The sequence below is a fragment of the Loxodonta africana genome, chromosome 2 (genome assembly GCF_030014295.1).
Source record: "Loxodonta africana isolate mLoxAfr1 chromosome 2, mLoxAfr1.hap2, whole genome shotgun sequence".
NCBI classification, from domain to species: Eukaryota; Metazoa; Chordata; class Mammalia; order Proboscidea; family Elephantidae; genus Loxodonta; species Loxodonta africana.
In genome coordinates, this window is record NC_087343.1 from 7,131,017 (window position 1) to 7,158,579 (window position 27,563).

General features: G+C 41.8%; 1 protein-coding gene across 1 annotated transcript in view; it reads right to left on the reverse strand.

The window, feature by feature from the left end:
- The window catches only part of ADAMTS16 (ADAM metallopeptidase with thrombospondin type 1 motif 16), a 286,634-nt gene that overhangs the window by 83,608 nt on the left and 175,463 nt on the right, over window positions 1-27,563 (reverse strand). The window contains exons 12-16 of the mRNA XM_003408138.3: window positions 26,329-26,501; window positions 24,462-24,592; window positions 22,019-22,142; window positions 21,348-21,592; window positions 19,995-20,133 (exon numbers count right to left, since the gene is read on the reverse strand). Coding sequence (XP_003408186.2) covers window positions 19,995-20,133; window positions 21,348-21,592; window positions 22,019-22,142; window positions 24,462-24,592; window positions 26,329-26,501 — 812 coding nt within the window. The remainder of the gene's footprint in view (window positions 1-19,994; window positions 20,134-21,347; window positions 21,593-22,018; window positions 22,143-24,461; window positions 24,593-26,328; window positions 26,502-27,563) is intronic.

A 27,563-nucleotide genomic window follows, 5' to 3' on the forward strand; every position in this document is an offset into this window, starting at 1 on the left:
TTGGAAACACTATAATTAAGGTCAACAACATAATTTTTATTATTAACAATATTAATTAAAATTATTTTGGAGATACAATTAAGGTCTCTAGGTGGCATTTTATTGACTATGCAAAGGCATTTGACTGGGTGGATCATAACAAATTATGGATAACATTGTGAAGAGTGAGAATTCCAGAACACTTAATTGTCCTCATGAGGAACCTGTGCATAGACCAAGAGGCAGTCGTTTGAACAGAACAAGGGAATACTGAGTGGCTTAAAGTCAGGAAAGGTGTGTGTCGGGGTTGTATTCTTTCACCACACTTATTCAATCTATAGGCTGAGCAAATAATCTGAGAAGCTGGACTATATGAAGAAAAATGTGGCATCAGGTTTGGAGGAAGGCTCATTAACAAGCCTCGATATGCAGATGACACAACCTAGGTTGGTGAAAGTGAAGAGGACTTGAAGCACATACCGATGAAGATCAAAGACTACAGCCTTCAGTACGGATTACACCTCAACATAAAGAAAACAAAAATCCTCACAACTGGACCAATAAGCAATGTCATGATAAATGGAGAAAAGACTGAAGTTGTCAAGCATTTCTTTTTACTTGAATCCACCATCAATGTCTGTGGAAGCATCAGTCAAGAAATCAAACGACATATTGCATTGTGCAAATCTGCTGCAAAGGGCCTCTTTAAAGTGTTAAAAAGCAAAGATGTCACTTTGAGGACTAAGGTGTGCCTGATTCAAGCCATAGTATCTTTGATCACCTCATATGCACTTGAAACCTGGATGATGAATAAGGAAGACCGAAGGAGAACTGACTCCTTTGAATTTATGGTGCCGATGAAGAATATTGAATGCACCATGGACTGCCAGTAAAATGAACAAATCTGTCATGGAAGAAGTACATCTAGAATGCCACTTAGAGGCAAGGATGGAAAGATGTTGTCTCACATACTTTGAGCATGTTATTACAAGGGACCAGTTCCTGGAGAAGGACATCATGCTTGGTAAAGTAGAAGGTCAGTGAAAAGAAGACCACCCTCAACAAGATGGATTGACAAAGTGGCTGGAACAATGGGCTCAAGCACAGCAATGATTGTGTGGATGGAGCAGAACTGGGCAGTGTTTTGTTCTGTTGTACATGGGTTTGCTATGAGTTGTAAGCAACTCATAACAACAACAGCTGGCGGAAATGGTTTGTGCTCATCTGCTAGCCTAAAAGTTGGTAGTTCAAACCCACCCAGCAATATCACCAAAGAAAAAGCCTGGCGATCTGCTTTCCTTAAAATTTCAGCCAAGAAAATCTTATGGGGCAATTCTACTTTATAACACCTGAGTCGCCATGAGTTGGAATCAACTTGATGGCAGCTAACAACAACAACATCAATAAAATTAAACAGATAAAAAGATACGAAAATTAAAATGGAGAGAATTTCAGGTGGCATGAGTATATATCTAGAAATCTCAAGAGAATAGTCTTTATGAGTTTGTTGATTGATTGATTTTGGGGGGGGGGGGTGAGGAGAAGACAGAACCAGAGACAAAGAGAGAAGGATAATTACCAATTCTTAGGTGACTGGAACGAATGATTCATGGGTCACCACCTGAATTAGGAAAGACCAAACAGGTCTTTGAGGAAAAGGAGGAAGCAGAGTTGGCTCTGGGACGTTATGAACTTGCTATGCTGAGGGTAATTCCAGTGAGTATATCCAGTGGGTTATTCCAGGGGTAGAACTGACAAGAGGACAAAGATGGAGGCAGAGATTTGCATCAGAAGATGCAAGGCCACAGGTCTCATGGGCCGTGATGATGATGATAGACACGAATATAAATCAGCACTCTAAGGGAGAATATGAAGAAAGAATAGTTCCAGATTTTGTCTTACACCTGGATTTAAGAGGTGAAGACACAGGACCATGAAAAGAATGTGGTCATAGAGAAAGGTGACAAAGTGGGCAATACGGGTCTTGGAAATCAAAGGAAGAACGAATGTTAAGGTCCTGATAATCAACTGCTTTGCGTGGTACAGGGATGCCAAGGAGAATGGAGACTGAGAAAGGGCATTTGGGTCTGGTGATTAAGTGATGGTCTCGACTGGAACAGCTTTCAAAGACGAAGGGGCAGAAATTAAACTGGGAGGCATTAAGGGTGATTAGGTGGTTCATGAGGGAGCCCTGGTGGCCCAATGGTTAAGCACTCAGCTGCTAACCAATAAGTTGGCTGTTCAAACACACCAAGTGGCTCCATGGGACATAGACCTGGCAATCTGTTCCCATAAAGATTCCCACTGCAAAGATCATAGCCTAGAAAACCCTGTTGGGCAGTTCTGCTTTGCCGCATGGGACTGCTATGAGTTGAAACTGGCTTGACGACACACAACAAGAAGTGGCTCATAGGTGGAAACTGAAAATTACACTTAAGAAATTTTCACAATGAAAGGCAAAAGAGAAAAATGGGGTAGGAGAATGAAGGAAGAATAGTTCATTTTAAAATTATGGAGGCCTGAGCATATTTGTCATCAAGAAAAAAGTGTAGGACGAATGACATTGAAAGGGGAAAAGGATATATTTGATGGTGAGGAGTCACGGTAATAGGACCAAGAGTACCAGTTGGGTATTAGATTGCAAAAGGAGGATAACTATCTCCCGTGGGTGGGGTAGGAAGACTCAAGAAAGAATGAGAGAGCGGAGAATACATGGGCTGGTGGGAACGAGCTGCTGTTTATATTGGCATCACCTTCCTGCACGGAGCCATGTAAGTTGCCTCTCTATATATGCAGAAACATTGGCTGGCGTAGGCACAAACATATGGAACCTATTATAGCTGTACTCCATAATGGGTCTGGCTTCCAATTTGCTTCCGAGTGTAGTTAAAGTGTTGACTTTAATCTATAATCTATAAAGATCAGTAGGATCTGGGATTCTGTTAACAAGAACTGCTTTCCTCCTTTTACAAAATTACCATGATTAAAATCATATGCAGGAGTCTGCTAGTGGTCCCCACACTTGCGTCCTGGGTGTTTTCCAGAAAGTTCTTGCCATTGATTCTTGCACCCCTCTATTAAGCCCATCTTAACTCACCTTCAAAAGAGCATAAAAACCCAACTTGTGTCACAATCCCTAGGTGACAATCTTCTGATCCTCATTTAAAAATCAACTGCGGAACTCAGGGAAGTTAACGTTTATTCTTTCAAAAGCAGTTTTTTGCAGGCAGTGGTTTTCCCAATGTGATTCCTGAACCCTGGGGACTCTGGAGATGTCTCTGGGGGCTGCCTGGGGCACAAGGCAGGGGACTAACACCAGCTGTCACCCAGTTATTTGAATCACAAGGCAAAGGGGCTTTGCATAACAATGTGTTTGAAGGGAAGTTCCCAGGACACAAAGGAGATTGAAAGCAACTCCCTAAAACAGTGGTTCTCCAAGTTTAGTGGGAGTCAGGCTCACCGAGAGTGCTTGTTCGAACACAGACTGCAGGTTTCTAAGTCATTAGGCATCGGGTGGGGCCCAAGAATCTGCATTTCTAACAAGTTCCCAAGTGACTCTGGTGTCTCTGGTCTGCAGTTATTCCACAACGACAGCATCTCACAACAACTTGCTTTCTCACAAGGCTTTGCCTAACGTGATCTTAAACTCCTGGGAGCCAAAGCTCATGAAAGCGAAACCAGAATCTAAAAGTTCCAACTCCATTTCTCACATCTCATGCCACACTGCTCAATCTGTGTCCACAGGCAAACTAAGCTGTGTGAGTGTGTGCATATGTGTGAATGTGTGTGTATTATGTGAGTGTATGTACCATTGTGTGTACGAGTGTATCTGTGAGTGTGTGTATTGTGTGTATGTGTGTGTACCATTGTGTGTCAGTGTCTGTGAGTGTGTCTGTTGTGCGTATGTACCATTGTGTGTGTGTCAGTGTCTGTGAGTGTGATTGTGTGGTATGTGGGTGTGAGGAGTGCGTGTGTGCTGTGTGTGGGTGGGAGCAACGAGTGTGTGTGAGTTGTCTGAGTATCTGCGAGTGTGCCTGTGAGTGAGTTGTGTGTGGGTGTGAGTGAGTAGTGGGGGAAGGGAGGGAGACACATTGTTGTTAACAGGGTTTTCCTAGATGAAAAGGCCTTAGACTTTAAGGAACTACCCCTTCAAGTCATCACAAAAAAAAGTGGAGCCTAAATTTGCAATTTCTAAGGGATTTTTTTGCACATGATTATAGCTTATTGAAAGTGTGCAAAATGCTTTGATATTTTTGTTCAGGCATGTGAATGGCCACATTTAACATGGGCTATCCACTCAATATACGGGGCGGACTCTTTGCAAATGAGTGATACAAACCATGTAATAACAAGCGAAAAGTTTATGTTAGCAATAAGAGGGCACACGCACGGACCCTAAGCCTGCGAGGAAGAGACAGGGCAGAGGATAGGAAAAGGCTTACAGGGACATTATGCCAGAGTACGAGTCATATGGGGACTAGTTTTCCTTCCCATGTATTTTCTACTTGCCTGCTACATCTGTAACGACCAATTGCTAGCATTTACAAATGCTGGCCTCCCTGGAAGTGGATGTCCTGTTTTGCTGACATCCGAGGCAGGCCTGGCCTCAAGGGCACAGTCGGTCTCAAGGACACAGGGGCCCCAGGAGCTCCTGGTGGACTTCAGCCTGTGCAGTGAGGGACGCGGCAGGAGGACTCCGGCTGCCTAGGCTCTTTCAACTGGTGTTCTACTTGCCTGCGGACTCCCAGGGAAGCTCTACAGTCTGTCCGTCCCCTGATCTTCTTTCCTCCGACCTCTCATTTCCCTCTCTACTTATTTCCTGCTAGAGGGCTCAGCATCTGAAAGCTTAAGGGGGCAAATGAAGGGAGAGAGGAGCCAGGGGACAAGGGTACAGGTGGCCTTCCAGTCTCTCTTTTGATCCACCTTATGTATTGTTTTTTTTTTATGTATTGTTGACTGACACAGAACTACAGAAAACTGAACCAGAAAGAGCCTTAAAATCAAAACCAGACCAGTTGCTGTTGGGTTGATTCTGACTCATGGTGAGTCCATGTGTGTCAGAGTAGAACGGTGCTTTGTAAAATTTTCAGTGGCTGTGACCTTTTGGGAGTAAATCTTCAGGCCTTTTTTCCAAGGCACTTTTGGGTGGACTCAAACTGTCATCCTTTCAGTTAGTAGCTGAGCATGTGACCATTTGTGTCACTCAGAGATTCCAGAAACTCAGATATCCCCTTAAAACATATATGCGTGTGTCTGTGCATGTACATACCCCCGAAATGACACGATCTCTCTCTTTCCCACACACACACACACACACACACACACACACACACACGCACGCACACATTGAAGAAACAGAAGGTTTGGACCAGTCTGGGTTTCTGAGCCAGTCTGGATTCCTCCATTGCCAAGTGGAGCTGTCAGACCCTCACAGGGTTCCCATCAGGACCTCTGCCCCATCAGGACCTCTCTCTGGGGGTCTGTGCCCAGATGTATATAACTGATCACCCAGGGAATAGCCAGGTGTCCTCCCAGGGAACAGGGTTGTCTTATGCTTGAGGAAACATTTTTGATGGCTAGTCCAGGGCTATGGAGGTCACTTGAGCTCAGATGGGCTGTACTGGGATCCAGGACCTGGGAAGCTGAGCTCAGAGGCTTGCCCAAGAACATCTGGATTTTTCTCCCACATCCTGAATTTCATTCCTTAATTTCTGTATGGCTCCTATAAGACCCATTCTCTCTGTGATATCCCTCCAAATCCTGTCTCTAGCTGCTGTTTTTCTGTTTTCTACTCATAACACTGTGCTCACAACCATCTAGCAGCTTCACCTGCAGGGAAAATGGCAAGAACAAAAAATAAGTAAAAGAAACTATACTCATACTCTTGCTCAATGCCCATGTCTTCTTTCCAAGGGCTTTTCTTGGGTTCTTAGAGATTTTGCTCACAATACACATGCCATTTGCACTCTCAAGATCTCACATTCTGTTTCTACTAGATCTGATGGAACAGGTTACCGGGTAAAAGCTGGTGCTAAAAGCAGGCATATTGACAAGGACAAATGCCCAGGCAACCCAGAAAGAGGGAAGAAAAGAAAACAAACAAACAGATTTAAGAATGCCAAGTGGAATGAATATAGGGGCAGATGGTCCTATAGTGCTGTTATGGATTGAATTGTGTCCCCTCAAAATGTGTGTCAACTGGGCCAGGTCATGATTCCCACTATTGTGTGGCTGTTCTCCATTTTGTGATTTGATGTAATTATCCCATGTGTTGTAAATCCTAACCTCTCTGAGGTTAATGAGGCAAGATTAGAGGCATTTATGTTAATGAGGCAGGACACAATCTACAGGATTAGGTTGTATCTTGAGTCAATCTCTTTTGAGATATAAAAGAGAGAATCTAGCAGAGACGAGATGGACCTCATGACCCCCAAGCAAGAAGAGACAGGAGTGGAGTGCGTCCTTTGAACCTGAAGTCCCTGTGCTGAGAAGCTCCTAAGCCAGAGAAAGGTTGATGGCAAGGACCTTCCCCCAGAGCCAGCAGAGAAAGAAAGCCTTCCCCTGGAGCTGGCACTCTGAATTTGGACTTCTAGCCTGCTAAACTGTGAGAGAATAAATTTCTGTTTGTTAAAGCCATCCACTTGTGGTATTTCTGTTATAGCAGCACTGGATAACTAAGACAAGTGCTGATAGGCCCGTGCTGCCCATGTCAATAAGACTATGCATGGCCATGTAATATCCCTGTGTACCATGACTGAATTCCCAGTGATGACCTGAGTCACAGGAGAAAGGCAAGTTTTGCCCAAGAAAGCTAGAAGGTCAATAGACACGTTATACCCTCTCTTCTCTCCACCTCCTTCACAATGTTGCAAAAAAGAAACCTAACAGTCTGTTATCCAAACTGAAGCTTCCAGGTGGGAGATCCTGCCTTTCCTTGGCTCCAGTACTCCTAGGTGGCCTCCAAGTCCTGCACACTGGCCTTTGACACACTCCAGCAGGAAAATGGTAAGCCATGCTGTGAGCTCTCTCAGTGAGTGCAAGTCTGCACACATGCGCACTACACATACGCATCCACTTCTCCTTGTGTGCTTGTGCAAACACACGCAGTGTAAACACTCATGTGCAAACACACACGCTTCTCTAAATGCACTCACAGGTGCAAATACACCAACACTTCTCCAAGTGCACGTGTACACACAAGGTCAGACACATATAGCTCTCCAGGTGTGCCTGTGCATGTATGTGTAACCATACACACGCACACACACCTCTGAAGATGGTGGCATGACCCAAAATAGGGTTGAATGTGTTCACCATCCCTGTCTTTGGGCCACATGAATAATAAGACTATTATGTAATTCCCTCTTGCTTTAAGAGCTTAGTAATCTGAACTGTCCACACTTCTTGAGGAAAGCTATAACATTAACACAGAAGAACAGCAACTGACATTTATTTGGCTAGACAAAGCACTAAGAGCTTTATGTGTTAATCTCATTTAATCCTTAAAGGAATCCTATACAGTAGGTAGGAGCCCAGCTGCTTGTTGTAAACCCTACGGAGCAGTTCTACTGTGTTCTACAGGGTTGCTATGAGTAAGAATTGATGGCATTGGGTTTGTTTGTTTAGTTTTTTTTGTTGTTGTTGTTTATACAATAGGTGCTCTTATTATCCTCATTTTACAGATGGGCTCACTAGGGCATAAATAGCTTAAGTAGTTCATCAAGGTCACAGTGTTTAATTGGCAGGGCCAGGACTTGATCCCCCCCCATCTGTTCTAAAGCACCATGCTGTACGTGGCAGCTCACCTTGGCATGAAAGGTCTTGTGGGAACGATCTTTCTATCCAACTTAAGATACATATGGAGGGACTTTAAGCTCTTGCTTGCTCTTTTGTGGCTGGCGGGGAGATTTATAATACATCCTACATCAGAACTCTTCATATCTGGTGGATAATTTCTTAGATTTCCTTTCATTAGGAGTGGAGAATCTGACTGGCAGAAAGGGAAGCTAATGTCTAAATAATGCATGTCACCCCAAGGTGCCCCTCCCTCCTTGTGTCCAGGAGCAGGAGGAGGAGAGGCCCGAGAGAGCCCTTGGGAAGGGGTTGCTCTCCAGGAACGCTCCGTTCAAGGTAACAGAATGCTGACGGTCCTTTGCCATTTCCTCACATTGACTTTTGTATATTTATAAATAGAAAGTGGTCGCGATCATGCATTCATCCATTCCAACATGCTTGGTGCCTGATATGTGCAGGCACTGTGCTAGACTGGGATGTAGCAGTGAAAAATGAGCAACAAATACCACCAACCAACCCCTACATGAGCCATGGGGTACCAGAACATCAACCACAAAGACAGCACAAACAAATAGCAACAATAGATACATGCATGTATCAGGTGCAAGAAGTGCCATGAAGATAATTATCCGGGCCAAGGGAATCCACAGTGGGGCTGTTTTCAACAGGGTAGTGAGGAATGGCCTGTTGGATGAAGGCTTGGGAGAGTTAATAATCAGTGAGTAGAGCACAACAGGAGTCCTGGAGTGGTGCACAGTGAATGTGCTTGGTTGCTAACTGAAAGGTTGGAGGTTCCAGTCCACCTACAGTCATCTCAGAAGAAAGGTCTGGAGATCTACTTCGAAAAAATCAGCCACTGAAAACACTATGGAGCATAGTTCTACTCTGACACACATGGGGTCCCATGAATTGGAATCAACTCTATGGCAATCGGTTTCAGAGCACAACAAAGACAAGATAAAGACTTAGCTAACACTGAGAATGGGTTCTAAAGGCCTCTTCCTCAGACCCAAGAAAAGTTTAAAGCAATGAGAAAGCTTCAAATATGAAGCCAGTACAGAAATGAATCAAAATAAAATAAAGAAAAAAAGTCAAGCAGATGCTATGTATTATTGTATGTTGGAATGATGGGATGCAAAGAAGGATAAGACAAATTCTTTTATCCACAGAGCACTTTTTCATTGTCACGTGATTAATGTGCCCCAGGTTCTAGGCTTTCTGCACAGATTAACTTGGGGACTTAAATACAAAAATGCCTTTTCAATGATATTATAGCCATTTATCTCCATTTTATCATTTTCAAAATGAGAATCGGCCCCTTATCTCACTGCCTTTTCATGGAGATTATGTCAGGTCATGAAATAATGAGCAAAGCAAAGCCAGGCTGAAAGAGAGCATTGGGTCGGTATACTTAGTAGCTAAGCATTATTTGTCTGCAGACCGACTGCCCTAAGATTGCATGCAAAGTGGATGGGGGCTCACCATTCACACACACACACACACACACACCCAAACCAAAAACCCACTGCCATCGAGTCAATGCCGACTCATAGCGACTGTATAGGACAGAGTAGAACTGCCCCATAAAGTTTTCAAGGAGTACCTGACGGATTTGAACTGCTGACCTTTTGGTTAGCAGCCATAGCACTTAACCAATATGTCACCAGGGTTTTACACACACACACACACACACACACACACACACACACACGTGGGTAAATAATTACATGCCAGGCACTCTCAGGATGGGCCAGGATACTGAAATCCAAGACAATTAGAACTGAAATTGCAAGGCTCAATGCCACATTACCCTCATTGAAAGAATCCTTAGCAACTACTAAGCAATATCTAGAAGCCAAAGGGAGGATGGTGAGTGCCTGCCATTCTAAGGGAAACATCTTCAGGCACCAGAGTGTTCCCAGGATCATATCCTGTTATGACTTGTTTGGGAGTTATTCACCTATCAGCTGGGAAACACACTTGCTTTGAATCTCCAATATATTCACAGTATTTTCCAATAAACAAGAAAGCCTCCCAGGGATCTTGCCTGGGGACACAGGTTCCATGCTTTACACCACAGAAAGTTCTTCAGTGCCTATTGAATGGATTGTGGGGGCTGTATTAGTGCCCTCGGGGTGCCATAACATTGTACCACAAACTTAAAAGATATTTAGTGTCCACAGATCTGGAGGCTAGAAGACTGAATCAGGGTGTCAGCTAGGCCATGCCTTTTCTGAAGTCTCTACGGGAGGATGCTTTCTTCCCTCTTCCAGCTTCTGGTGTCCCCAGGTGTTCCTTGACTTGTAGCTGCAGTATAACTCTGTTTTCACATGGCCATCTGTCATCAATTGAATGTATCCTCCCAAAATATGTGTCCATTTGGCTAAGCCATGAGTCCCGTATTGTGTGGATGCCCTCCATTTTGTGATTTGATGTAATTATCCTATGTGTTGTAAATCCTTGCCCCTATGCCTGTGGTTATGATCCTGTTTGAGAGTGAGCTATACATTACGTTAATGAGGCATGACACAATCTATAGAATTAAGTTGTATCTTGCGTCAATCTCTTTTGAGATATAAAAGAGAGAAATGAACAGAGAAGAGCGGGACCTCCTACTGCCAAGAAAGATGAACTGGGAGCAAAGTGCATCCTTCGGACCCAGGGTCCCATGCTGAGAAAATCCTAGACCCAGGGGAAGACTGATGACGAGGACCTTCCTGCAGAGTTGACAGAGAAAAAAAGCCCTCCTCAGGAGATGGCACCCTGATTTTGTGCTTCTAGCCTCCTAGGCCATGAAAGAATAAATTTTTGTTTGTTAAAGTCATCCACTTGTGGAATTTCTGTTATGGCAGCAGTAGATAACTAAGACACCATCTTCTCTCTGTGTCGCCTCTCCTCTATTATAAGGACTCCATTCATATGGGTTAGGACCCACCCTACTCCAGCACGACCTCACATTAACTTAAATGATCACATCTTCAAAGACTACGTTTTCAAGCAAGGTCATATTCTCAGGTGCAGGGGGTTAGGACTTCAACATATCTTCTTGGGGGATACAACCCACAACAGGTGTCATATCTGTTTTTGGGTGGCAGGGGTGCTCAAAATATTAATTTAAAACTCATTTTTTCCAGTTAGTGTCAATAATAATAAACACAGAAGTGAACTTAGATGTTTATTCCTTTGACTGTTTTCAAATATCTCAGTGTTTTGAGAAAATTTATATACATGTACGGAGAGAGAGAGAGAACAGGATTGCCATATCCCACACATATTTAGGCTTTCCAGGTTCTAGTTTTGTAACAGATTGTGGATCATCATGTTTTCAGGTGAGTGTCACTTGATAAAATGGAATCTCCTCAGCCATTTACCTGGACATTTATGAAGACTCAGGTATTATTTTCCTGACTAAAGACACATCTATGAAGCAAGTTCTTAACAGTGCTTACAATCATTTTTCAGAAAGAAAAATCACAGAGTCCATAGAAATGCCAGAATCATAGAGTCATGCTGGCCAATTTCCTAAAACTATCCATGTTAATACATAAGGGAGGGGAAGAATATGAATGTCAAAAGATACAGTAAGAGAGTCAAAGAGAACAATCCCATAACTAAGGAAAGCACTAAGATGAATGGTGGCCATGAACAGTGGTGAGTTCAATGAGAAATGTGCTTGGAGATGACTATTATCTTTTTATGGAAACCAGCTCTGGCCAGGAATTTGGAGATCTTTTTAAAATCTTCATATTTTGACAAAGTATCTAGGAAAGTAGTATTCAGTCTTAAAGAATATTATTTTATCAAAGAATCTCTAAATTTTCAATAGTTGTAACTGTAAGATGAATTCCAGCTGTTGACAAAGGCCTTATCTTTCTTTTGTGTATATATACATATATATACACAAAAGAAAGGAAACCAATCATTTAAGCAAAACTATCAGAAAGAATTGGAAAATATTTCACAAATGCATGCTGAGGTCTCGGGAGGAGCATGCCTTATTTCTACTGCGAGTGCTAGATATCTTATAGAAGATAATGTTTGGGCTTTCCAAAGCCTGGGAGTCGGAATAGGAAAGACAATCCTAGGAAACTGAAGGGTGTATATTCTCGGGGGCTATTCAGACTCTAGACAATCTCCAGGTTTATTTAAATGGCACCTTTGCCTGGGATGAGCCCATCTGAGCATAAGCACAAAAATGTCCCAGTGCTCCAAGGGTGGTGGTGATGATTTTTATGGACAGCCTGTATCGTCCTCCTGCAGCTGATCAAAAGCACATAATCTGCTTAACAGGAATTGGTCCAACCTCCAAATTTCCACAACACTCTGACCTGACAAAAGATGACAGGAGTGTGGCTCACCTTGCTGAAGGTGGTTATCGCACACTTTCAGGGCTCCACATTTGATGAACTGAAGAGCACTGCAGGACTTGAAGCGCATGTGTGTGCACATACACCCTCAACACGGAAGGAGGATCGGGAAGAAGCTGCCCACAATCACAGGATGTCAATGGGAGAGGGGCTGGTGTCTAGGATGGAAACTTGAACCAGACAGATGCCCTGACGAGAGGAGATTTTCCTGAAATGGACGGGCTCCAGGTTATGGGTTGATTTGTGTCCTCCAGAAAAAAAAAAAAAAAATGTTGAAGTCCTCAAAAAAAAAAAAAAGAAAACTGAACCCGTTGCTGTCAAGTCAATTCTGAGACATAGTGACACTATAAAACCCTATAAGACTGATAGACTGATAGTTGAAAACATGGCCTTGGTGATAGAAAAGACACCAGGGAGCAAATGATAGAATTTTGCAAGAACAATGACTTCTTCATTGCAAATACCTTTTTTCTTCAACATAAACTGTGACTATACACCTGGACCTCACCAGATGGAATACGCAGGTATCAAATCGACTACATCTATGGGAAGAGATGATGGCAAAGCTCAATATCATAAGTTGGAACAAGGCCAGGGGCTGACTATGAATTAGACCATCAATTACTCATATGCAAGGTCAAGTTGAAACTGAAGAAAATTAGAATAAGTCCATGAGAGCCAAAGTACAACCTTGAGTATATAAACCCGAATTTAGAGACCATCTCCAGAATGGATTTGACATGTTGAACATTAATGACGAAAGACCAGATGAATTGTGGAATGAACATACATGAAGAAAGTATCATACATGAGGAAAGCAAGAGGTCATTAAAAAGACAAGAAAGAAAGAGAAGACCAAAATGAATGTCAGAAGAGACCCTGAAACTTGCTCTTGAAAGCAGAGTAGCTAAAGCAAATGGAGGAATGATGAAGTAAAAGAGCTGAACAAAAGATTTCAAAGGGCACCTCTGGAAGACAAGGTAAAGTATTACAATGGCATGTGCAAAGACCTGGAGATAGAAAACCAAAAGGGAAGAACATGCTCTGCATTTCCCAAACTGAAAGAACTGAAGAAGAAATTCAAGCCTTGAGTTGCAATATTGAAAATGGAAACCCTGGTGGTGTAGTGGTTAAGTGCTACGACTGCTAACCAAAGGGCTGGCAGTTCGAATCTTCCAGGTGCTCCTTGGAAACTCTATGGGGCATTTCTACTCTGTCCTATAGGGTCACTATGAGTTGGAATTGACTCGACTGCACTGGGTTTGGTTGGGTTTTTAAGGGGAAAATATTAAGCGTTGCAGGAAGCATCAAAAGAACATGGAACGAATATACAGAGTCACTATACCAAAAAGAATTGGTCGATGTTCAACCATTTCACGGGGTAGCATATGATCAGGAACCGATGGCACTGAAAGAATTCCAAGCTGCACTGAAGGCACCGATGAAACAAAGGCTGCAGGAATTGACAGAATACCAAATTGAGATGTTTCAACAAGCAGATACAGCACTGGAAGTGCTCACTCATCTATGCCAAGAAATTTGGCAGACAGCTACCTGGCCCACTGACTAGAAGAAACCCATATTTATGCCTATTCCCGAGAAAGGTCATCCAACCAAATGCAGAAATTATTGAACAATATCATTAATATCACACACAAGTAAAATTTTGCTGAAGATCATTTAGAAGTAGTTGCAGCAGTACATCAACAGCGAATTGCAAGAAATTCAAGACAGATTTAGAAGAGGATGTAGAATGAGGGATATCATTGCTGATGTCAGATGGATCCTGGCTGAAAGCAGAGAATACATGAAGGATGTTTACCTGTGTTTTATTGACTATGCAAAGGCATTCAGCTGTGTGGATCATAACAAATTATGGCTAACATTGAGAAGAATGGGAATTCCAGAACACTGAATTGTGCTCATGAGGAATCTGTACATAGATCAAGAGGCAGTTGTTTGGACAGAACAGGGGGATACTGAGTGGTTTAAAGTCAGGAAAGGTGTGGATCAGGGTTGTATCCTTTCACCATACCTATTGCATGCTGAGCAAATAATCTGAGAAGCTGGACTGTATGAAGAAGAACAGGGCATCAGGATTGGAGGAAGACTCGTTAACAGTCTGCAGTATGCAGATGACATAACCTTGCTTGCTGAAAGTGAAGAGGGCTCAAAGTACTCACTGATGGAGACCAAAGACTACAGCCTTCAGTATGGATTACACTTTAACATAAAGAAAACAAAAATCCTCACAACTGGACCAATAAGCCACATCATGATAAATGGAGAAAAGACTGAAGTTGTCAAAGATTTCATTTTACTTGGATTCACAATCAATACCCACGGAAACAGCAGTCAAGAAATCAAAAGACATATTTCACTGGACAAATCTGCTGCAAAAGATCTCTTTAAAGCGTTGAAAAGCAAAGATGTTCCCTTGAAGACTAAGGTGCGCCTGACTCAAGCCATCGTGTTTTCAATAGCTTCCTATGCATGTGAAAGCTGGATGGTGAATAAAGAGGACTGAAAAAGACTTGAGACCTTTGAATTGTGGTGTTGGCAAAGAATATTGAATATACCATGGACTGCAAAAAGAATGAACAAATCTGTCTTGGTAGAAGTACAACAAGAATGCTCCTTAAAGGCAAGGATGGTGAGAGTGTGTATTACATACTTTGGACATGTTGTCAGGAAGGGTCAGTCCCTGGAGAAGGACATCATGCTTGGTAGAGGGTCACTGAAAAAGAGGAAGACCCTCAGTGAGATGGATTGACACAGTGGCTGCAACAACGGGCTTAAGCATACCGATTGTGAGGATGGCATTGGACTGGGCAGTATTTCACTCTGTTGTATATAGGGTTGTTATGAGTCAGAATGGACTCGATGGCACCTAACAACAACAACGTTTTCATTTTGAATATTTTAGTTGATTTTTACCCACTAATGTTAATCATTTAGGCAGTTAAATATGCTATTTTAGATAACAGATTTAAATAATTTGACATAACTTTTAGAAATGGGATGTCTCCAATGGGATAGAACCAATTAGGTATTTCATAAAATTAAAGTAACTAAGGATTTGAGTTCCAAAAAAACATTTATCATCAGATATCATCAAATCCTGAAACTCCAAAGTTTGGAAAAGAATATAGACAATGAATCCCGATAACTCATAAATGAAGATAACCACTTATAAAGGAGTGATTAAGTCTGGAGAAGTAAAAATTCTTGACTCAAAATAAATCACTGCAATTAATACTCAGCAAGTAACTTTTGTGATTTAAGCCTATAAGGAAGATTCGACAAGTTTACCAAATGTCGATCAAAAAAGGATCGTATAATAAGATCAGCCTCAACCTGTAGGTGACTGTAAAACTTAAACATTGCCAACTCTGTGAGGTTGTTTCCTACTGCTGACACTTATACTTAGTGGACAGCAGTTTCCACTAGTCACTAAATGCTGTTTTATGAAAGGAGAGCAGCAAGTTGAAGAAGACATCTGCTACCCTGGTAAAATATTCTTTGTTAAAGAGTGTAAATGGACCCAACCCATCAGAAATGTGTTTGGTTAGCATTTTAAGGGGGCAGGAGCCGGTTGACATGTTTAAACCCAAGTTACCTGTGATAGGCTGGGTTCTCTAGAGAAACAAAACCAGCGCAGCATACAAATATATACAAACAGAGAGAGAGAGAGATGGAAACACTGGAGGCGTAGTGGTTAAGTGCTACGGCTGCTAACCAAAGGGTCAGCAGTTGGAATCTGCTAGGCACTCCTTGGAAACTCTATGGGACAGTTCTACTTTGTTTTGTAGGTTTGCTATGAGTCGGAATCGATTCTACGGCCCCGGGTTTGGTTTTGGTTTTATATATATATAGAGAGAGATTTATATCAGGGAAATGGCTCACGTGGTTGTAGAGACTGAAATGTTCCATGTCCATGCGTTATGCTGGAGGATTCTCCTGACTCACATACCCACATGGGCTGGTGAACCCAAGATCAGTAGGTCAGACAGCAAGGATCTTGCTCACAGGCTGCAAAGACTGACAAATTCTAAGACTGGCAGGCAAGGTGGCAGGTAAGCTGCTAGCTCAAGTTCCAAGAATCAGAGTTCAGATGAATAGGAGCCAGCTGCAGGATCCAGTGCACGCAAGACCCCCTGAGCCTTGCCAAAAAGTCCACCTAAATTGGATGTAGGCCACACACCCAAGGAAAATCCCTTATAACTGATTGGCTAATTACAGCAGATCCACCATGGAGGTCATCGCATTATATCAGATCTCATCATGGAGGCAATCACATCATCACAGGACTGTCAACTACATCATAACTGCCAAACCACTGAGAATCATAGCCCAGCCAAGTTGACACACAACCTTAACAACCACATTACTTGTTGGGTTATCTCGGACAATTCCCAAAATCTTGAGCCTATGGTTTCTGTAGAATGGGGAATAACAATACTGAGACTGGCGAGTGTTAATAGTCACTTCCAGGCATTTATATACATAGACCCTTAAAACTTCATAGTCATGAACGGTTATAACAAACATTTTGTGGAACCTGCCCTGCTGAAGCCGAGATCTGCACCTAATCTAGCTGGCACCAAGCCTGCTGTCTTTCCACTCTTAATCCCTGTCCAGGGTTTAAACAAGATAATGGGGGTGAAAATACTTAATAAAAAAAATAGGCCTCAATAAATGGCAAGTACGTATTTCTTGGAAACCCTGGTGGCGTAGTGGTTAAGTGCTATGGCTGCTAACCAAGAGGTCGGCAGTTTGAATCCGCCAGGTGCTCCTTGGAAACTCTATCGGGCAGTTCTACTCTGTCCTATAGGGTTGCTGTGAGTTGGAATCGACTTGACGGCACTGGGTTGGTTTTGGTTTTATGTATTTCTTACTTGTATCTGCTTTGTAGGCAAAATAAAATAATCCTGAGGGACACTGAGAGATGAAAGAAAGTGAACAGGTAAGTGAAGTTGTGTGTTTTTGCATCTAAGTAAACAGAGTGTGGGTCCAGTTTCATTCAAGCCTACTAAACTACCATTTTAAAAGGTCCCCTTCTTGATCTTTCATACACAACACTTTTGTGTCATTCATGAAAAGGTAGACAGTGCAGTCTTCGTGACCCTCAAGTATCTCTTTGAAGTTGATACGGACACGTGAGGGGGTGCTTTGATGAGGATCTGAGACTTCGGACCTATAGGGAGTCGAGTTCCCACAGGGAGGGCCCTACAGGGGTGCTGTACCTTACAGGTGGTGATATAGTATAGGCACCCACCACTCCATCTAGTTGTTGAACTGAGAAACCCAGATTCTCCAACCAAATTAAAGACAAAGAGCACATTCTCTGACTCTATAAGGCATATCTTTAGGCAAGAGATTAGGGAGCTGATTTTGGGTCAATTTCCTCCAGAAACTCTCAATGTGAGAATTATTCCCTAGGTATAATTAGGTGATTTGAAAGTATAATCGTCACCCATTCAGTGCTGTACAGGGTATTTAGACATGTCATTTGGTAGCAGCTGAGAAAATGCCGAGTCCTTCTAAACACTCTACTCTCAAGAGAAGACGAGAAAAATTATTATGATGAAACATACTCATCTACTGGTCATCGTTGACAGATGCTTTCACTTAATCCATCAAACTTTATTTCATCAAATGAGAATGTACATGAAAGACTTCTGAAAATCATAATTTTTCTTTGTTCCAATTGCCATTGATTTGAATGCAACTCATGGCGACCCTATATGTGTCGGAGTAGAACTGTGCTCCATAAGGTTTTCAATGTCTGGTGTTTTGGAAATAGATTACCAGGCCTTTCTTCCAGTGTATCCCTGGGTGGACTCAAACCTTTCCATTAGCAGCCAAATGCTTAACAGTTTTTACCACCTGGGTACCAGAAAATCAAAATGGCCTTACACAAATATAAGGCTTTGTGATACATTTGTTATTTTAATCAACCACTATGAGATGACTGCAAATAGTGATAGGTAATATCAAGTACATTCAACATAATTCATAGAAGCAGTAACGATGGCTGTAAGATCAGTTAGAATGATAGAATGGAAAGTAAAGGAAAATAAGTGCAAATAGAAATTAATTTTCTCCATAGCACACATAGGGGTGTATGGGCAATATAGTTCTGTTCCACTCTTTTCCTGAGTGGCCTAAAATGGCAGCTCCGTTGGCCCACATCACTTGTGTGGGGTTCCCCATATATTTTATTCTTCTTGTCATTCTATTTTTTTTTTTTTTTTTTTGCTATCCTCCTGAGCAGAGGGGTACCATATTTTCCTTAGAAAGCTTTTCATGTCACAATCGTTAGTTTGGCTGTTGTTGTTGGGTGTCACTGACTTGATTTTGACTTCTAGTGACCTCATGTGAGCAGAAATGCTCCATAGGGTTTCCTAGGGTGTAATTTTTACAGAAGGAGGTCACCAGTTCTTTCTCTGGTGGAGCTGCTGGATGTGTTCAGATTGCCAACCTTTTGGTTAGCAGCCGAATGCTTAACCATTGCACCACAAGGGCTCATTTGGCTTTGCTAGCATCCATGTTTCAATGTTTTATCCTTTTTTTTTTTTTCTGATTTATAATGGGAAAGAATGAAAATACGCCAGGCGCTTAGTGTAACTTTTCATGCTATCCTGAGTCTTTCACTTCTTTATTTTCTTCATCCATTTAGAGCAACTATGAAGAATGTATGAGTTCATTTCTGTTTTTCCCTCATTCATTCACTAGAATTCCACTTTATACAAGTTCTCACTTCTTTTACTTAAGTAAATCACTGTTGACTCTTAGTTACTGAAACCTGGGAAGTACAGAGCTGAAATCAATGTGTTCATACGGAAACCTATCTATTTCATAAATGCAGGGTAGAATTCATGATTTTATTTCTAAATTTGAAAAGTTTTACCTACCCCTACCCTTACCAGATAGTACATGCAGTCTCCAGCTAAAAGCTCTCTTTCCATGGGAAGGGCTTTGTCAGTTCAAATGCTGACTTAAACGTCTCGTGGTAGGAGGATGACAAAGCCAGGTGCTACTATGTGGAGCTCTTCTTTCTGACATGTTCTTCCTTGTCATTCTCACAGCAATGTCCCTAAAATTCTTACATTTTCTGGTGAATTTTTATGTAAATTACTCCTTTAGGACAAATTCATTTCCAGTAAATTTTTTTTAACAAGGCCTGTTAAATAAAGTCTCATTCTATATCACTGTATTTTCCACAAAAGCTTCTATTTCTTACCACCAACACAATGTTTATACCAATTAGAGTGGTTTTCAATGAACTACTCTCAAATAATAAAATTATCCTAAAAAAAGCCTTACGTCAAGGGAATGTTGTTATTGTCGCTGTGTGTCGTCGAGTCGATTCCGACTCATATGAACTCCATAGGACAGGGTAGAACTGCTCCATAGGGTTTCCAAAGAGACGCTGGTGGATTTGAACTGCCGACCTTTTGGTTAGCAGCCTGAGCTCTCAACCACTGCACCACCAGGCCCCTAAGTTAGAGGAATAGTAGAAACCAATACATCTGACAACTTCCTCAAAGTCATGCTGGATGTAGAGGAATTTGAGAATGAAACTCAGTCTTTCAGTTGAGACTCAAGGCCCCCAGCTCCCTTCTCTGTCTCTGGGGTGTTGACGCCCCCTCAGAGGGAAGCCCTGGGCCCCTCCCTGGGATATGAGGAGACCAGTATAGTGTGCTGGCGATTGGGGTGCCTCATGAACAAATATGCCTACCTCCCCGGAAGATAGGAGACGTGACCTACCCCCACCAGAGTAGACAGAGCATTGGGTCCTGAGGATGGCCCATTCTCCCACCTCCCTGGGAGACATGAGATGTGACCTACCCCCACCACAGGAGACAGAGCACTCGGAACGAACGATGGCCCATGTGTAGCTGGGCTGGAAGCTCGGCTTCTTCTTACCCCCTAGCCGAGGCAAAGCATATTCCCAGACAACACCTGGGTTCCTGCCCTGAAACAGAAGCTGCAAAAAAAAAAAAGAAAGTAAATTACAGCGAAATCAACGTGTATGTGTTCATTCATTTGAAAATACTTAAAACAAGAATACTTTCAACAACAATTCAGTCATGATGACAAAGAAAACACTTGCCATCCTCCAAAATTTACAATTTCCTAAGCAGGGGTAAGGAGGCCTGGTGGCACAGTGGTTAAGAGCTTGGCTGCTAACCAAAAAGGTGGCAGTCTGAATCCACCAGTCACTCCTTGGAAACCCTATGGGGAAATTCTACTCTGTCCTATAGGGTTGCTGTGAGTTGGAATTGTTGGCAATGACAGAGAGAGAGTTAAGCAGGGGTAACATTCTCATCTAGATTCAAGTACATACAGAAAAATACATCGACATTTCACCCTTTTGCCTTGCATTTAGCTTCTTCCTCCAAACAAATTTAAGAAGACTTTGCAACCTGACCACAGTGATAGTGCCTGCTTAAAGGACTTCCCTCCTCTCACAGCTACAGAGCTTCCAAGAGAGAAGCTGATTCTGCAAAAATCGAGGAGCAGAGGGACCCCAAGACATGCAAAGGCGGCATGAGTAAGTGCATAACTAAGAATTCGGCCTTGCACCAAAAAATGACAGATGATAAAAAACAAGAGACTATTGCCCGTTCAAGGAGCCCTGGTGGCGCAGTGGTTAAACTCTTGGCTGCTAACCAAAAAGTTGGCAGTTCGAACCTGGGAGAAAATGTCGTAGTCTGCTTTCATAAAGATTACAGCCTGGGAAGCCCTATAGGGCAGTTCTATCCTGCCCTGTAAGGTTGCTACGAGTCGGAACTGCCTCAGTGGCAAAGGATTTTGGAAAGGGTGTTCCCCATTGAAAAGGTCCCTGAGTGGTGCCAGCAGGTTACTCGATAACTAACCGAAAGGTTGGCAGTTTGAACCCATCCAGTGGTACTACAGAAGAAAAGGTCTGGCGATCTGCTTCCGTAAAGATCACAGCCAAGGAAACACTGTGGAGTACAGTTCTACTCTGTAACACGTGAGGTCAGCCGTGAGTCGGAATTGACTTGATGGCAACAGGTGTGGGCATTGCCTAGTTCAGCTTATAGATGGATTTGTGCTTCTATGTGATCTGATTATAAACATTATTCTGTGGACTAAGAGTTAAACTCACAGTCATGAATCTATAAAAACACCCTGAGATCCCCAAACCCATGTTCTGAAGCCAAAGGGAGAGGCTACCTCCACAATCAGGGTTTCGTTGGTCGGCCCAGCTGATGTCAGACTCTCTGGCTGCTTGTGGGATCGTCTGTAGTCGAAGGCAGTGCCAGCAAACTTGTATCGGCCTGGCCAGTCCACAGTCCAGTGTCCATTCAGATAGTATCTTTGGAGGGAATTGCGCACAGAAATGTAGGAGGTGGACACATTCATTTCATAGATGCGGATAGTCTGGGCTCCAGCGGGAATGGTGACTATCTGATAGTACTCTATATTAGAGGAAATGGGTTACATGGTATTTCATCCAATGATGCCAGGGCAAAAGCCCTCAGCAACTTAGATTTCACATATATAAAACCTGAGGGTCCACATTTGGTACCTGGAGAAGATCTGTTTTGATGATCAGTTAAGTTAGTTCTATAAATTACTTTTTTATTTTTTTTTAAATTGGAGCACAGCTATTATAATTTTTGCTATTCCTAAGAACGAGTTAAACTCAAATAACCTAGCAAACACTTCCAACCAAAACAAAAAGCTTGAGAAGCGAGTCTCAACCTAAAGCAGGAAATGAAGCTGTAAGACTCTTAGACCTCTGAGCACCTGCTGTACTCACTGTCACCTCAAGCCCATCCCATAAAGAAGTTCCAGGTCGTATCTTTTTTAGTTAAACTTGCAGGCGGCTCTGAAGCACTCACGGTTTGTGTCGTGGTGCTTGGTGTAGAGACCTTTGTGAACTATGCAATCTGAGTTATTTCCTTTGCACACACCACAGGAGTCTTCGGTGGCATCCGACCCAAGGACATTATCGCAGCCAACTCTCTGGAGGACCCCGCAATGTCACACGCCGTTCATATAAGAAAGGACAACACAAAGAAAGAAGTCACAACCTACAAGCAAGAAACCTCTTCCCCATGATAGTTTAAAAATCACCAACACAGTGTCATTAACAAATATTTATTGGATACCCAATATGTGCACAGTGAGACTATTCTACACTTCAGACCCAAGGTAAGGGACCTTTAAATGTGAAACAGACACTGCCCTCTTTGGCATTAATGAGCCTTAAATGAAATCGATCAGGTAGTCATGTTGGAGACACACGTGAACTTCAAACTAAAATGAAGAGCTTGGGACAATGACAAGCAATATGTCCACATAAGTTTCCATTGGACAGGTGCCACTGTCCTTTTGAATAGCCTTGTACGCTGGCAAGAGGTAAGGGATGCCACATGGAAATGATTCCTAGCTAGATTAGATAATGGGCATTCTTGTTCAATGTCTTAGAGTTTCAGGAGCTCTTTGCAGTGTCTATGACACTTCCTTGTTTTTCATTTCCTAGTAGAGTATTGTTTATAAAATGGAAAAAGTCCATCCAAACACAAAATATAGTCCACTCTCCCTTGTTTGCAAACTTGATGCATTTCAGAACTCAGAGTGCTTTGGCTTTTTAAAAAGTAATACATATCATCTGAGCCTCCAGCAGGGCCTAGGGCTGTTGTTACTGGATACCCATTGAGTTGATTCTGGCTCATAGTGACCCCATATGGCAGAGTAGAATTGCCCCAAAGGGTTTCCTAGGTTGTAATCTTTACAGGAACAGATCACCAGATCTTTCCCCCACGGAGCCACTGGTGGATTTGAACTGCTGACCTTTTGGTTAGCAGCCAGGTGCTTAACTGTTATGCTACCAGGGCTCCTCGAGAAAGAGTATAGTCTATAAAAAAAAAAAAAAAAATCCATTCAAACATAAAATAGCTACAGTCCACAATCCCTTGTTTGTAATCTTGACGCATTTCAGAACTCGGAACGTTTTGTGTTTTAGAAAAGTGAATAATACATATCATGTGAGCATCCAGCAGGGCCTAGGGGACATCCCGTAACAACACCTGTTCATGTTCTTATAGAAAACATGTACTCGTTCATGCTAAGTGGAATAAATGAGACCAATAAAATAGTCTCATAGTTTTTCAGGCCACATTGTTGCCACCAAACAAAATCAGATCAGCTTATATTTTATGGCCAAATGAGTCCCCCCAAAAAACTTTCTGTTTCAGAGCCTTTGGGATTTCAGAGTTACAGATAAGGGATTGTGATTCTGTGTCATTAAGAATACATCACAAGTAATGAAATATTTACCAAATCAACTCGTAATTAGGCAAAAAGGTAGAGATTTGAGCATTTGAAAGTACAGAGAGATCTTAGTAGGCTCGCCTTGTCTAATTTTCATGTGTTATCAGTGATTACACTAAGGGTCTTAGTGGACGATTTAACGTCGCCACGGCTGTACAGCTAGTTAGAGGAAACCAGGATCGTGGTTTGCAGACTCCACTAACTATGCCCACTGGGTAACTCCCTCCTTTAAAAACCCACTGTGTACATGCAATGGGTTTGAATTGAACTGAGTTCATAATAACATTCCTTGTACTCCTTATCTCAATACAATCTCATCACTTTATGTTCCCTGAGTTTCAGAGTCTTTCCTAGCCTGTCTCCCACAACCCTCTCTACCTACCTGGTCCCAACAGAAGTTTAGGCCTCGAGGTCACCACCATAGTTGCAAACTGGCCTGTAGGCTCTGAGCACCTCCTGCCTTCATTTATTCTCCATGCTACTGCCAGTGACCCTGAGGCTCTGCCATTCCCAATCCCAATGCCTCTTCCGCATACACCAGGGGACTCCCATGTCAATGCCTTTTCCAGGCAGTGAGAGGCCTGTTGCACCCCACAAACAATGCTCATTGTTCCCAGACTCCTACCTGTCTTCTGGACACTCTCATGACTCACCACTGTGTCCACTCCACCCCGCTTTCCTTAATGACCCACTTCCAACTGATCCTTTAAGATCTAACTCAGATGGTCCCCTCTCCATGGAGCCCACGGAGCCCATGGAAATCTCCCACACCCACGCCTAAGCACCTAAGACAGATTTAGCTGTGCTCCTCTCCTCAAGCTCCATCAAAACACCCTACCATATGTCATCAATATGTGTCCATCTGGCTTTCTCCCCAACCGGGTTCTGTCCTTGACCCCAAAGGACTCATCTGTCTATCTGGCTGGTCTCTCTAGCCCCTTGTACGGAGCCTGGCACAAAGCAGACTGTCTGGAAATGTTTGTTGAATGAATGAAGGATCATTATTACCTCACATATCCCATCTACACAAACATTACGGCTATCCTCCGAGCATGGGGTCCCATCTTTGACTTTATTTGACAAAGAAAAGAAGAAATCAAATCCTTCTGCGATACAGTAGAGTTTGCATAAGTTCTGATCTTAAAAAGAAATACACACACAAATACACATAAGAGAGATACTTAAGCTCTAATCAGTTTTGCTCTGAATTTTAGATAGACTTATTTCATTTTTTTTCTTGCCCAGAAAATAAGTCCCACACAATAATGCATAAAAAAGACATTTTTTAATGGTTGCCTTATAAGGCTTTGCTTTTCCCTTTGATCTTTCTTATTTTTGGTAAATGATTCACTATTAATTCTTACTTTTCTCTGTCCTTACTGACCTTTGTTCTTTACACATTCATTGGCACATAGTAGGCATTCAATAAATATTTGTTGGCTTGAACTATAACATTAATGTTTTACTCTTTTAATTGGTATGATTCACTACTCTCTTGTAGAAATGCAAAAAAGTCACTACCATTTTGTAGCAATATACAAGACTCTTACAAATAAAATATAACAAATTAAAATATTCACTGAATTTCTTAACAGCTAGTGCATTTCACAAAATACGTAAGATATTTAAACTGAAAAAGAGACTAACTTTTTAGACAAAATCTCCAGAGAATAATATTTCCTATAAAATATAATGGACTGTCAAAAAATACTAATACATGAAGAATATAGGTACCATCATATAGACTGGCAGGCCAAGTTCACCCCTTCCTTGATAACCCATCCAAGGATTTGTGACGTATATATGATTAATATGAAAAAAAAATGGCAAATAACATTTGCTGTGCTGTTGAGTCATAGGCTAAAGACTCATCTACAAACATTTTCTTCACTGTGTAAAATAAGAGACCCAAATGAATAATTCTAAGAGTCAATTTTAGTGGATGATTAATGGATACATTTTCTGAAGGCTGTCAAAGTCAGGAGCACACATATTTTCTGATCCCAATTTCTACTTTTCTCTCGTGTCTACTAGTCTCTTTCTCATGGGTATAATTTTATTGGGTTTAGGAATAATAGCACCACCAAAAATGCTTTGTGTGGGACTACTACATTTTTTTCATTCCAGAATGTACTATCTTCAGAAACCTCCTACCATGAAAACATTGTATACATTGGAAAGATAAAAGAAAACATCAGATTGAACAGTCCAACTTATGCATTTCCTGAGTATCTCTGCCATTTGCTTGGACAGTATTCCCAGATTCAAGGAATGAGTTGATTAGGTGTTCTTTGAATTCCTCTTTAAATTATGTTACTTCAGTTATCAAGTTCAAGTTATTATAAGAATAATACATATTTCTCTTTCACTAGAGAGTAAAGTCTTACATATGCTACAAATAACCTTCTTGGTTTATAGCCATAGATCAAGAGTTTCCAAGTATAGTATATTTGAGAATTACCTGATCTTCCAAAAAATTCTAAATTTTTTCTTTCCTTCCTAGATAATTATAAATATTCAGTGGGTGACATGCTTATAGCAGCATCACCATACACTACCATGATTCTTATTTAAAAAAAGTTGATCCATTCATAATGCACCAGCTACTTTGAATTTTTTTTTATTACTTCCCAGGTGAATTTTCATCATGTTATGCATATACCCTCCATCAGCTTGTTACATTCTCATCATACAGTTGGGCAAGCCAGTGGCTATGGGGCAGGCAAAATCAAACAAACCCCAACATAACTAAAAGAATAGGACCTGTGACATTGATCTTATATGGTGATATTTGGTCTATTTGAAAACCACACTATCAATGCTTAAAGATAAGACAGTGTCTGGAGATTAGTGGAAAATGGGGGTGGAGATTTACCTTCCACTTGCGTGTAGGGCTTCCACTTATAGTGCCATCCTCTGAACTCTTTGCCGTTGTACTCCGCACACTGCACGGCTCGGAAGTCCAGACTATTCTCAGGGCATTCCTGACTGTTGCAAAGCTTCAAGGTGCGTGTAGAGCCCTCACAAAACTTCCCTCCGTGGGATGGTCTGGAACATATATTCAGTAGTCAGAAACTTAGCATTTTAGTAGCTGTTTACCCCATCCTTGAAATTAGACTTTTTGGAGGAATGGGGCTGATAGTGTTAAATTATTTAGAGTGACCGAGTAAGTAAAGTGCATTTCTAAGAAGTCATTGACACTTTCTTAGGTATTAATGATGTGGGTAGCATTTTCCTTTTGTATTACGTGTATACTTTACTACATTGGCAGAACATGATGGGACTTGGAAAGTGGGCTTGCATGGATTGGTTCTCTGATGCCTCCCATCAGCCCCTGAAGGGAGGTTGGCACCTTTGTTCCATGGGGGAGGAGGATAATGGTTGTCCCAGGATTACATAACCCATTTGACAGAAAGCAGAGCTGAGACTGAAATTCAACTATTCACTCCAGATCTCATCTTCTTTCCACTGCCAGTCTCCTTATGACAAGGCCGGAACATCAAGACGAGGCAAGAAGAATCAGTCACTTTCACCAGTTGGCCATGACACAAACACTACCCCCAACAGAGATTATGTTACACCCCAGGACTGTAAAGCAAGCAAACAAACAAAAACCAAAAAAATGTTGCCTTCAAGTTGATTCCAACTCATAATGACCAGGACTGTAACATCCCTGAAATAAGCTGTAGAGCAGGGGTGACCTACTGGGGACTTTCTCTCATGTTTAAGAGACAGGATTAAAACAACAAGTGATATTAATTATTTCTTAAACAAATCTAGGTGTAAAATGATGACTTAAAAACCACTTCACTCCATCACATAGATGATGGCTTTTAATATTCTTGTCTTCTAACAGAGACCACATAAACCACATGTTATAAAGATAAATACATTTGATGGACATGCCAAATTTTGTCTTTTTTTTTTTTCCCCATGAACATATTGTTCTTACTGATTCTTAACCATTTGTGTTCTATATCTTTTCTTGGTTTATTATTATTATTGGTTTGCTGTTGAGAATACACATAGCAGCAAATACACCAATTCAATAATTTTACCTGTACAATCTGGTGACATTGGCTACATTCTTTAAGTGCAACCATTCTTACC